This window comes from Phoxinus phoxinus (assembly GCF_949152265.1).
Source record: "Phoxinus phoxinus genome assembly, chromosome: 15".
NCBI lineage: Eukaryota > Metazoa > Chordata > Actinopteri > Cypriniformes > Leuciscidae > Phoxinus > Phoxinus phoxinus.
In genome coordinates, this window is record NC_136890.1 from 30,780,107 (window position 1) to 30,792,602 (window position 12,496).

General features: G+C 37.2%; 1 protein-coding gene across 4 annotated transcripts in view; it reads left to right on the top strand.

The window, feature by feature from the left end:
• grip2a (glutamate receptor interacting protein 2a) overlaps nt 1–9,083 on the top strand; it is a 30,513-nt gene extending 21,430 nt beyond the window's left edge. For 2 of the 4 annotated variants that reach the window (XM_079638600.1, XM_079638601.1), the window contains 13 exons: nt 155–341; nt 1,241–1,386; nt 1,491–1,571; nt 1,806–1,869; nt 1,981–2,126; nt 2,427–2,571; nt 2,789–2,928; nt 3,055–3,246; nt 4,257–4,407; nt 5,922–6,042; nt 7,034–7,201; nt 7,283–7,429; nt 8,031–9,083. In XM_079638600.1, coding sequence (XP_079494726.1) covers nt 155–341; nt 1,241–1,386; nt 1,491–1,571; nt 1,806–1,869; nt 1,981–2,126; nt 2,427–2,571; nt 2,789–2,928; nt 3,055–3,246; nt 4,257–4,407; nt 5,922–6,042; nt 7,034–7,201; nt 7,283–7,429; nt 8,031–8,225 — 1,883 coding nt within the window. In that variant the 3' untranslated portion in view covers nt 8,226–9,083. Of the gene's footprint in view, nt 1–154; nt 342–1,240; nt 1,387–1,490; nt 1,572–1,805; nt 1,870–1,980; nt 2,127–2,426; nt 2,572–2,788; nt 2,929–3,054; nt 3,247–4,256; nt 4,408–5,617; nt 6,043–7,033; nt 7,202–7,282; nt 7,430–8,030 lie in introns of all 4 variants that reach the window. The other 2 variants (XR_013800585.1, XR_013800586.1) reach the window with 2 other exon arrangements.
• Nucleotides 9,084–12,496: the final 3,413 nt, after the last annotated feature.

Genomic DNA, 12,496 nt, shown 5'->3' on the forward strand with positions numbered 1-12,496 from the left:
ATCCATCCATCCACCCACCCATCCATCCATCCATCCATCCATCCATCCATCCATCCATCCATCCATCCATCCATCCATCCATCCATCCATCCATCGTCAAATAATTCTTGGATAAAAAAAGAAAAGCTGGCTCATTCTCTTCTCTCTCTCTCAGTGTCTCTGGCATCGAGTACAGTGGGCGCCGGTGGTCAGGTGGTGCATCTAGAAACCAGTGAGGTGTTTCTGAGAGGAGATCCTCTTACTGGATTCGGGCTGCAGTTACAGGGGGGAGTGTTTGCTACAGAACCCCTGTCAGCGCCCGCCTGCGTCCGCTTTATCGAGCCTGACACACCTGCTGAAAGGTGAGAGGACGCCGCTGTCCAACTGTAGATGCGATGCATGCTGGCGCCATTGTCTTGTACACTTAGAGCCTGTGGATAGATGCATGTACAGCATGTGAGAAAGCAGAGATGTTGATTTGGCACAGTACCAAGATCACATGTCACAGCTCAGTTCAGGGTTGTAGATGTTACTGCACAGTTGCTATCATTCTATTGACGTCCCAAAGTATCAAAACACAAACAATCCAGCAGGTTTAAACTACATATAAATGTTGAGTCTGTTTAAGTCATGTTGATCAATCGATGATGGCAACATGTTTACAAGCTATACTGCCATTCAAAGTTTGAGGTCAGTAAAAATTTAAATAAGAGATTAATACTGTAAGGATGCACTAAATTGATCAACAGTGACAGAAAAGACATGTAATTTTGCAAAAAATTCTATTTCAAATAAATTGTCTCTATTTCAAATAAGTTCAACAAAGTTTATTGAAAGAAAATATCACAGTTTGCACAGAAATATTAAGCAGCACAACTGTTTTCAACATGTGATGCTATGACACTGAAGACTAAGAGTAATGGCTGCTGAAAATGTAGCTTTGACATCTTAGGAATTAAATTACATTTTAAAGTATATTAAAATAGGAAACATTTTAAATTGTAGTAATGTTTTACTGTGTTTTTGTTTAAATAAACGTGCAGCCTTGGTGAGGAAAAAAGATTTCTTTCAAAAATATTAAAAAAATCTTACAGACCCCAAACTTTTGAATGGTATTGTACACTTGTTTAAATAAATGTATGTATTATCTTCATTTATAATCATTGATAAATATATTCTTTGTCTTCTCTTTTATGGTATTGTTATACATGTGTGCATGTGTCTTCTTTGAATGCATGTTGTATTTATTTTTGCATTCAAGGTGTGGGATGTTACAAGTCGGAGACAGACTTCTTTCTATTAATGGAATCCCCACTGAGGACGGAACTCTGGAAGAAGCCAATCAGCTGCTCCGAGACGCAGCTCTGGCCAATAAGGTCACACTGGAGGTGGAGTTTGATGTCGCAGGTACAACATGTCATTTCAATAAAAAAATCAGCAATTCAAGTTGTTTTTAAATGTGATGTGAACACACAGATTTTTGATGTATAATTCTGTGTGATCTCTCTCAGAATCAGTCATTCCCAGCAGTGGCACATTTCAGGTGAAGTTGCCCAAGAGACGTGGAGTGGAGCTTGGCATTACGATCAGTGGTGAGTGGTGACCAACAGGGGGCGCTGTTGAGCCATAGTATTTTACAGTCCAAATGCATAAATAAGATATACATATTTATATGAATATTTAAATGCAATTTTTGTCTGTAATAGTAATTTTGGCACCTAGCATTCAATGTTGTCTATATAATATTATAAATATTATTTGAGGTTGTAATTGCATACGTTTTTTTGTGTGCATAATTTCCTACTCCCATGAATTCTGGTTTATAGCAAGCAAGAAGCCAGGAAAACCTCTGATCATTTCTGAGATACAGAGAGGCAGTATTGCACATAGGTAAACCTGCAGTACAACACATTCAACCAATTCATTTGCTTTTAAAGAGGCAAACTGATAGACGTGATGTTTCTTGTTCACTGATTGATGTGAAATGGCCTTTTATAATAGAATAGGAACTCTGGAGCCAGGAGATCGTCTGCTGGCCGTTGATAATGTTCGGCTGGATAACTGTGGGATGGAAGAGGCCATGATGGTCCTCCAGCAGGCCGAGGGGATGGTCAAACTGCGAATTCAGAAAGATGAAGACAACCTGGGTGAGTGAGTATGTGTGTTTGTGTGTGTATTCTTTAAGAAATGCACTTACATTTATTGAAAGTGTCTGTCAATTCAAGATCTTGCCCAAAGGTTGATGCACCTCTTGATGGAAATAAATGTTGTGATGTTATTTCCATCAAAAGGTGCATCAATTTTTGGTTCTTTGAATTAAAAATATGAATAAGTAATATAATATTAGATAAGTAACACTAAAGTAAGTGTAATTCAATCTTAAAAACGACAGTTTCTTAACCTATTAATTTATGCCCTTTTAACTTCTGTATCTCTGTATATTGTAGATGAATTAGAGTCATCCGGTTCGGTCATATTCACAGTAGAGCTCAAGAGACATGGAGGTCCTCTTGGAATCACCATTTCAGGCACTGAAGAGCCCTTCAATCCCATCCTGATCTCCAGCCTGACCCGCAACGGCCTTGCGCACAGGTGCTCACAAACACTCACAACCTCATCTAGTGCTTCATGCAGCAGTACATGAATAATACACACGCTCAAATGTGCATGTTTCATAACACACATCATCTGACACTGTGAACAGCAAGCTCACATCTGATATCTAGTGGGCAGTGTGAGAACTGCAGTGCAGTGAGTGTTGTCTGACTAATACATGAGAGTGTGTGTGTGTGTGTGTGTGTGTGTGAAGGACTGGCGCTCTTCATATCGGTGACCGTGTCTTGGCCATCAATAACATGAGTCTAAAGGGGAAACCTCTGAGCGAGGCCATCCACCTGTTGCAGACCGCCGGAGACACGGTTACGCTCAAGATCAAGAAACGATCTGATCGTAAGTGTCAGACTTAAGATGTATGTATGCATGTAAACATTTCCGACATATAATCCACTGGGAAGAGCATGTCTATGAATAATGCATCACTGCTTGTCCTCGTGACCCACATCTACCTTTTTCCAGCACTTTATGAGTCGGACAGGGGCAGCCCGTCCAGGACGGCTTCGTGCGTGAGCGACATGGAAGACGATCGCTCAGATTCTCTCGGGCGGGGTAAATACTCTGACCTTCACCGTCTGACCACACCGCCCAGTCTAGATTCAGCCATGGACTCATGGGATAGCTCGGCCCTGGACGCCGGCTATGGAAGTCAAGGTACAGAAGTCCCTGGGATTAGATGAAGAATAACGCAATTGAATGTTACCAAGGGCTGGCTAAAGTGAAATGTAAGGTCAGCGAGGGTTAATGAACTCATTTGGACATTAATCAAGTGGGCTGGAGGGAATGCGCCTGATTGAAATATGTCCTGAGAGTTTTCTGTTATTGAGGTCATTGAAGGATCCTTGGAAATTGAAAGAGATAATTCAAGTCATTTATCTGTATAACACTTTTTTTACAGTACACATTGTTTCAAAGCAGCTTTACTGAAAATCATGATGTTAATGTTTAGAATATCTTAATATCTTCTTCATGCCTTTACAGTCGCATACTCAGAAAAAAAATCAGGCAGTTGAGATTTAATATATATATATATTGCTTTACGTGAGTATACTGCATGTATATAGAAATAATAAATATCACACTTTATATAAAGAGCTGGGCAATAATATAGTAACATTTTTGCAACAATATAAGCGATCAGTCAATTTACGTGAGTATACAGTAACTACTATATATCCTATATATCCAACTTGTATCACTGGATGATAATATAGTTTACATTATTTGATAATAACAATCAAGCAGTTGACATTTGCTATGTAGTATATTTCATGAGTGTACAGTATGTAAGGTTCGATATACTTGCATAATTTAATCATTTAATTTGAGTTAATTCATTATGTGGTGATATTGAGGATTATGAAATCGGTGAGGTTTATAACAATTTGGTGTAATGACAAGCCAAATTACTAAAGTTCACCCAAAAATTAAATATGTCATAATTGACTCGCCCTCATCCATATCTGTATGACTTTCTTCGTGGAGCACAAAAGAAATTTAGCAGAATTCCCATGCTACTGTTCCATGCAATGAAAGTATAAGTGCCTTTAAGCTCCAAAAGGACAAAAGAGCAATATAAATATTGTGCAAAATCTTCCCCTTTACCGTAGCTCTCAAATCTTATTCATGTTTGTTCATAAGCAAACCTAAACCTTTATTTTCAGGTGTCTATATTCATAGAGCATCTGATTTCACTCATCACCCCAATGACTGGAGACAGACCAATCACAGGAGCCCGCTGATCTCCAGAAGACACGCCCACCGTACTGCAATGTATGATGGGAGTCTGGGCGAAGAGGACTGGACGTACTCTGGGTGAGTTGGTTTAGGGACACAGCTTGTTGATTCTTCTGTTACAATACTTAGTCTGATTTATCTTAGAGATACTAGTCAGCAACTAGAAGATTAAAAGAAGCAGAACTGATTTTTGCTGTGTGAGAAGGACATTTGTGCATAAGAACATTTCAGTTTGTTTTATAGCTTTTGTTACTAACACATAATCATGTGTCTGTTATTCTTTCTCTTGGTTTGTCAATTATTATTTCCCATGTAAATGTATGCGCTTAAAAAATGAAACTAGTGAACCTCATGAAATCTGTCAAGAACATGTCCAGGTCATATTTCAAAGATACATTATTTGAATTGTAACACATTCATACATCATTGGGCTATGCTGATTTAGATATGAAAATACTGTAAAGAATACAAATAAATGATTACATTATTGAGAATCTAAATAGAATAGTTAATACATTAGTTTATATTTTCATATTTTAATTCCTGTGATGCAAAGCTGAATTTTCAGCATCATTACTCCAGTCTTCATGAATAGAAAGTTCAAAAGAACAGCATTGATTTAAAATAGAAATCTTTTGTTACTTTTTTTTTTTACTTCATTTTTGTTACAATATAAATGTTTTGACTGTCACTTTTGATCAATTTAATGCATCCTTATTGAATAAAGGTATTAATTAAAAAAATAATAATAATAATCTGACCCTAAACGTTTGAGTGGTAGTGTATATTCATATGTATATGCACATTTATATAAACTAGATAAACATTACAAAACTTAACTAAAAGTGACAAACAGCAGCAAGATGTAAAAATGAATCCGAACATAAACGAGCGATTAATGTACTGTAATACAGACCCAAATATTTGAGATTTGAGCACTAATATGAGATATGAGTGCCATTTAATGTAATAAATTATACATACAATACCGTAAAAAAAGGAATATACTGTGAATTCACTAACTTTTTTACAGAATGAGATTCACCTGTACAAGTTAACATTGTGTCTGTGATTTTATAAGTAACTTTGATGATCCCAGTGGAAAGTAAAAATGCCTTTTTTATGCTTAGATAAAACAATATGAGGATTTTTAATCTAATGTTGCTGTTTTAGTTTCTGTGACTAAACGCTTTTTAAACATGCACACTGTCTAGCACAGAGACCACTAGCCTGTTTGCTTCCACAGTCTCTGTATGGTCCTACTTTTCTCTTTTCTATTTTTTCTCAGGTTTTCTGTCTCTCGTCTGCCTTACTAATCATCCGTCGGCCACATGCTGTCATCTGCCCTTGTGTGCTTCTTTTTTGCTCATTTTCATAATTGTATTCTTTTATCGCTGGAACTAGTTCACGGCCTCTTCAGACGCATCTGTGTGTTTCTCTTTCTCTAACCGCCGTGATCTTGTAGTTGAGAAGGATCTTTTACCGTGACTTTCAGTTATGTCATACAGTACAGTTATAAAGAGAGAGAGAGCGCTCCGTTTCCAATAGTACACCTGGCCTTGCATTACCCAGGTTGCTTTGCATTGACACAGATCTGTCAGTCCAGCATGCGGTCACAACCACAACAATACAGACGCTCAGGAGAACTATTGGTCACAAGCTCTTCAGGATCTGGAGACCTGCGGCCAATCGGAAATCCTGCGGGAACTTGAGGTAAATGCAATCGGGACTCCAGATGTGCAGGATTTAATAATTTTGTCTCCCTGTTTAAATTACTTGGCCATTTGACCAGCATCTATACAATAGAAGTAATTTACCAAAATCCTTAACCCAATGCAAGTCATTTTCAACCAATTTCCCCCCCACACTACAAGTAATTGTCAATCACAGTAAAAATAATCAATAGTAAGTCTGCCTGAAATAAGAGACGCGACTAATTGAAATGAAAGCCATACCCTATATTTCTCTAGATTTTGACTGCTCGACATGTGGAAATTATTTAACTCGCATCAAACTCTTTGACAAACTTTTTGACTGGAGACCATTGGATCGTATCTTCATTGATGCTTTCTGGAATTGTTTACTCCTATTTACAACTAAACCGGCCTTTATCTAAGGGTGTGTTCACACTTGTAGTCCGGTTCGCTTAGTTCGTTTGGTCTGGGCCAAACCAAAAAAAAAAACATTTAGTCCTGGTTCGCTTAGCGTTCACATTGCCACTTTAACACCAAACCTAAAGATACTGAACCTAAAGGTATAGGGATGTGTTCACAACCTGATTGGTCGGCTTTTATGATGTATATTTCACGAAAGATCTTCCCGAACATCCAAAACAATGCTGTGTTCTGGGCTTGTTTTCATCATGTCCTGTTTTTGGTTCGTTTACATGTCTTTGGTCCGTGTTGATTTCATATTTCAGTCGAACTGCACCGGAGTACGTTTGGAAGCGGACAGAGACCCATCTTTTCAGCGGCCTACGTCCGCTTGTTTGGGTTCAGATGGCACTTATTCAAATGAACCGAGCTAACAGAGCAATCACACCGGGCTCGTTTTACTCGAACCAAACCTGCCAAGTGTGAACACACCCTAAATCTGCTTCAAAACACTGACTGTGCATTGAAAGGCGCTACATTTGAGTTGTCTTGAAAAATTCCAGAATTCTCTATACCCTCATGTTGTTCCATATCAAATGTTTCCTCTGTAGGCTACTATAATGTCAGGCAGCACACTGAGTTTGAGCGAAGACAGCGAGAAGCAGAATGAAAGCAGGACTAAAGCGCTAGCACTGAGCCCGGAGAGGACCTCAGAGAACACAGCTGTACCAGAGGACATGAAGGACACCAGCCCGTCCATGCCATTAGAGCTTCATAAGGTAATGTTGACTTTCCCAGCAGCTCCAGGGTCTGCATTATGTCTTATCTTCTACCAGACAGATCTGTATTCTCTCTCTCAGATCTGTTTACGGAAGGATGTTGACAGCAGGGATTTTGGGTTCAGCGTGTCCGATGGTCTGCTGGAAAAGGGTGTTTATGTGAACATGATCCGTCCTGATGGCCCTGCGGACCAAGCTGGGTTACGGCCCTATGATCGTATTCTACAGGTGATCTATTTAACCAACTGACCTTTTCTTAAAGGGATAGTTCACCCAAAAGCGGAAAATCTCACTGTTTACTCACCCTCATGTCACCCATATTTTGGAAGTTTGAACTATTCCTTCCTGACCTTGACAGTTTTCCTAGTGGGTCAGTAAGATATATATATATATATACCGGTATATATATATTTTTTTTAAAGAAATGAATGACTTTTATTCAGCAAGGATTTATTAAATTGTTCAAATGTAACATTTATAATGTTACAAAAAAGGCCTTTGCACTTTCTATACATCAGAATCATGGTTTCCACAACTGTTTTCAACATTGATAATAATAAGAAATGTTTGAACATTCAGATTTGCCATCACAGGAATAAATGACATTTTAAAATAGAAAAGTCATTTTATTTTGTAATAATATTTCACAGTATTAATGTTTTTACTATATTCATGATCAAATAAAAGCAGCTTTGGTGAGCAGAAGAGACTAGTTTCAAAAACACTAAATGCATCCACCAACCCCAAACTTTTGAATGGCAGTGGACAATAATTGAACGCCAAAGAAACAGTTCAAACCTTCTGATTTCGTTTGCTTATTTATTAACAGGTGAATCACGCGCGGACTCGTGACTTTGACTGTTGTCTAGCTGTGCCGTTGATCACAGAGGCCGGAGAGCATCTGCAGCTGGTCATTAGCAGAAACCCTCTCGCTCAGGCACACATTTGGCCACCTAAACACTGTCAGGACCCTTCTGAACCATCTGTGCTTTCTGCACCAAATCCAAGAAGAGTGGACCTCTGATTCCCAAAAATGAGCAAACACAGAGCACAACTTTTTCAATTTTTCCCACACAAAAGGTTCTGTCTCTCACGTTCACAGGGGACACAATAGCACTATTATTGTAATATTTATTTATTTGATCATTTTCAAGCTAAGTTCAATGTTTTTGTCACAAGTTAGGATCCACTGCTGCTTTTTATGTTCCATCAAATACGTTTATTTGAACGCTCACAGAGGCACGTGAGTTTTATGTTCACTTTTAGTTACACAAAACATGTCAAGTTCATCTTCATACACGCCACTTTTGTTTCTATTATAAATAAATGACACGCTCGTTCGGTTTCTCCCGTCCACGAGAACTCTTTGATGATTCAGACCTGCAGGTTTTTACAAAACACAAAGAGAAACTTCAAGCCATGTCGTCAGTTTAGACAGATAAATATCTTTCTGTGAGATCAAAACCATGACAGTCTGACAATCGATTTTTTTTAACACTGATGTTCTCTGATGAAAAGCTCAGTTTGTAGACGTGAATGTTTCAGGTGCATGTGATGTCTTTTGTGTACCGTAAAGCGTTTTACAAGGATTTTATGGCTTTACGTCCTGATGCAATCCAGGAATAAATTCTGATTTTAAGTGATCTGAAGTCCTTCAAAGGAACTTATTTTAAGTGTAACTTTTAAAAGGAGATCCGTGTCTGTATATTGTTAACCTTCAATCCTCGATTTTCTGGATGTTAATTATGTAGAATGCCATGAATAAGATGTACATTTTAATATTCTTGGGTTTGAAACGATCTTTTCCTTTTTTAAAGAAAATAAAGGATAAAAACCAAAGTGTATGTAGCTCTGTCTCTCTGGTGAGAATATAAGCCGAAGCATGTCTCTGTTCCTGTGGTTGCACCGCGTGTGCCTGTCAGGATGGCGTTCGGAGGTTTTGATGGTGTCGACAGTGTTGTCACGAGGTGGAGATGAGCTGTCCCACACTTCACCGCGCTGTCAGATACTGGAAGCCGAAGCCGCTTGACGCGACTCCTAATTTAGGCCAAGGGTGGATTCTGATTTGAGGAAATATTAGGGCTAACGCAGGGCTTTTCAATGTTTTAGATGTCACGCATCCTTGTGTGAGTCCCCTATCCAAAAATTCAACTGCTATATTCATTCACTCAATTTATACTTTGAATAATCAATATTATAAATGTGGAAAATATTTAGTTTCTATTACATCATTGTGTTTTCTACTCGCTGTAGTACTGTAGATATATTTTATTATTTTATTTAAACTATTTCAGTCACATTTATTTAAATACCTTTTCATTTGACTTTTTTTACATTATTACACTGCTTTCCTTATTTTTATTTCATTTATTCACTTAGACAAAATTTCATTAATTTAATCAAACATTCTTTTTTTATTTAAATAAAATCATTTTATTTCATCTATCAATTTAAATAAATGTCTTTTTTAAATAAAATCATTTATTTTTTGTATAATTTTCTCCTTAACAGTAACATTAATTTTGTTACTGTATTTCAGTAGGCTACATATTTAATTTTGTACAGTGTATATTAATTTCATTTCAAAATATATTTGAATGCTTTTAATATTATGTAATGGTAATATAATATATTTTATAATACATTTATGATATAATACATTTCAGAAAAACACATTCCTCTCCGAGAGGTGACTGTTGATGTCCGATTCGTGATGAATCATTCGTTTGAGTCGATTCTTTTTAATGAACCTGTTGAACTCATTCACAAATTGATTTTCACGGAATGATTCATCATGAATTGGATTTTTCAAGCTAGGACTCGGTGATTGAGTGGGAAAGAGTCTTGAAATCAACTCACAAATAATCATTTATATAATTTAATAACTAATAATGATCCCTGATCCTCGGTTCGGAGCTCGAGCGTGCGGAGCATTTGACATCTGATTCTGTTGAATTGGTTCTCTAATTGCACTGAATGGTTTATTCGTAGCCTACAACCTTTCTTTTACTGTCTATGGCTAACTCGCTGATTCAATGGTCCGGTCGGAATGAGTTTTGAATCTGTTCAAATAACCGGACTAAATGACGATCCCCGAGAGCTCGACTGTGCGGAGGATTTGACTTCCAAAATGCCGAATTTTTATATTGTTTATTGTAACCATTACCAAGTCATATTTAGGTTATAAATGACTCTTGTTTATATGTGTTAAATTAAATCAGCTGTAAAATAGTGAGTCGCTCATGTGTTCATTGAGCTCCTCATTGTGTTTAAAGTCATCATAATCACAATTGATTTATCAGCCACTTTAATATTGCAAGTTTAATCTTTGATAGATATGAAAAAAGAAGAATTCCTTTGGGGTTCACTGTGATGTGAGCTTGTCCTGGTCCAGATCATTAAACAAAGCAGGTAAACACATTTCTGAACAGACTTTACACAACACATACCAAGATTGGACATTTTTTATTTTGTCTGAAAGATGCAATATGCATCTAGAATGGTCTGTCACAAAACTACTTTGGTTTTACAAGATTTTTTGTTTGTTTTTGTTTAATCAAGTTACCTTATAGTACAGCAAAATGTGAATGAAAATTTTCATTTTAAACTTCTTGTTTTCATCAAATTACAGTATTTTCCAGCTGAAATTATAATAAAAATGGACAAAGCCCGTTGTTTACAAATATTGCACACTGCTAGTTGCTTTTAGGCTGACAACTAATCAACGTTTAAATATAAATTTCTGAACACATTCAGAAAAAATATAGGCAAATGACCAATCACATCAGGTACAGTATAAAATGGTTAAATACAAAAAGGCAAATTTCAGATAAATGAAAATACTACAAATGAGCAAACACTTGCTTAGTTAACAGATAGCTCAAGATCGGTGAGGGTCCAGGGGTCATAGGTCAGGTTGGATGATCTGGGCTGCGTCCGAAATCGCATATCCTCTTGAGTAGGTACTTATTTTGAATAAATACTAACTTTGTGAGCACTAAAAGTATGTTCAATATAGTATGAATGTAATCCGGACGTACTACATTCGCCCTGTTGTCATTATCAGTTGCGTCATTTCACCTCCATTCACAAATCCTCTCCCGTGGCCTCATGGGATAGTAAAGTGTCCATCGTATACACACTTCAGGATCTCACCGCCACTAGTAGGTCCTCTGGGTACTTTTTACCTACTCTTTTATGAGTACTGTAAATTCGGACATACTTCATATGTCACATACGTTTTTTTGCCTTCTATAGGGAAGTATGTGATTTCGAACGCAGCCCTGATGTGTACAAAGACATTGGGGTCAGAAAGGGTCGACCTTGAGGATGGTGTTTATGGAGGGCTGGATGGTCAAAGGTAAAGGACACAGAGGCATTATCAGGGGCAGTTCTTTGCTGTTGGTGATTAGCTTGAATATTTATTTAGACGTTTTAAGGCTAAAGAAACAATCTCATTTTTAGTCCAGAGAGGGAAATGGCAGTGTCTCTGAGCAAGGACGTAAAGCCCAGGTTACCTGCGCTCATTCTGAAAGCTGATGGCTTTATGATGACGAGCGGTTTGGCTGAATCATGTGATATGCAGCGGCCTCCAAAAGTCTGAAACGTGTGGCAATCAAAATCGCAAGTTCTTAGCAAGTTCATTAGTAGTGACATTGATCATGTGACTCTTTGTACATTGTAGCACAAAGTGCTTTAGCTCATCAGGTTTTGTTCATGTCAGCTTTTTTACCTCATATTCTTATGCTGATCAGGGGCAGTGATTTAATGGGGGCCCTATGGGTCCAACACACCAAACTGTGCACCCTTTTTTTGCAGTTAAAACAACCATTTTTTCATAATTTCTATATAAAAGGTAAAATATTCATTGTCAAATTGGGTATTTGTTGGGGCTCTAAGCTTACCTTGCTTATTGGTTAAGTCCGCCCCGGATTCTGATAGTACAATTCACAATGAAAACAATCTGATAAATAAATATACACACATTTCATCAGCATTCACATTAAATCTAAAAAAATAATACAAAAAAATTCTTTATGAATTGAAATTCTCACATATTTTTTGGGGAAACCAGTATCTATGTATACAATACCAAATGATTAAAATAAGATTGATCAAGTTCTTTTCTTGAAAAAAGTAGAAATTCCCTGAAGTTAACAGTTTTTTTTATTATAGAGGGGGAAGTAGAAAAGTTTTAAGATTTAAGAAAATGTTAAATAAAATATATAGAAGAATTTTGACTTGTATAGGCTGTGTCCGAAATCGCCCCCTATACCCTTAAAAAGTGCTACTTGA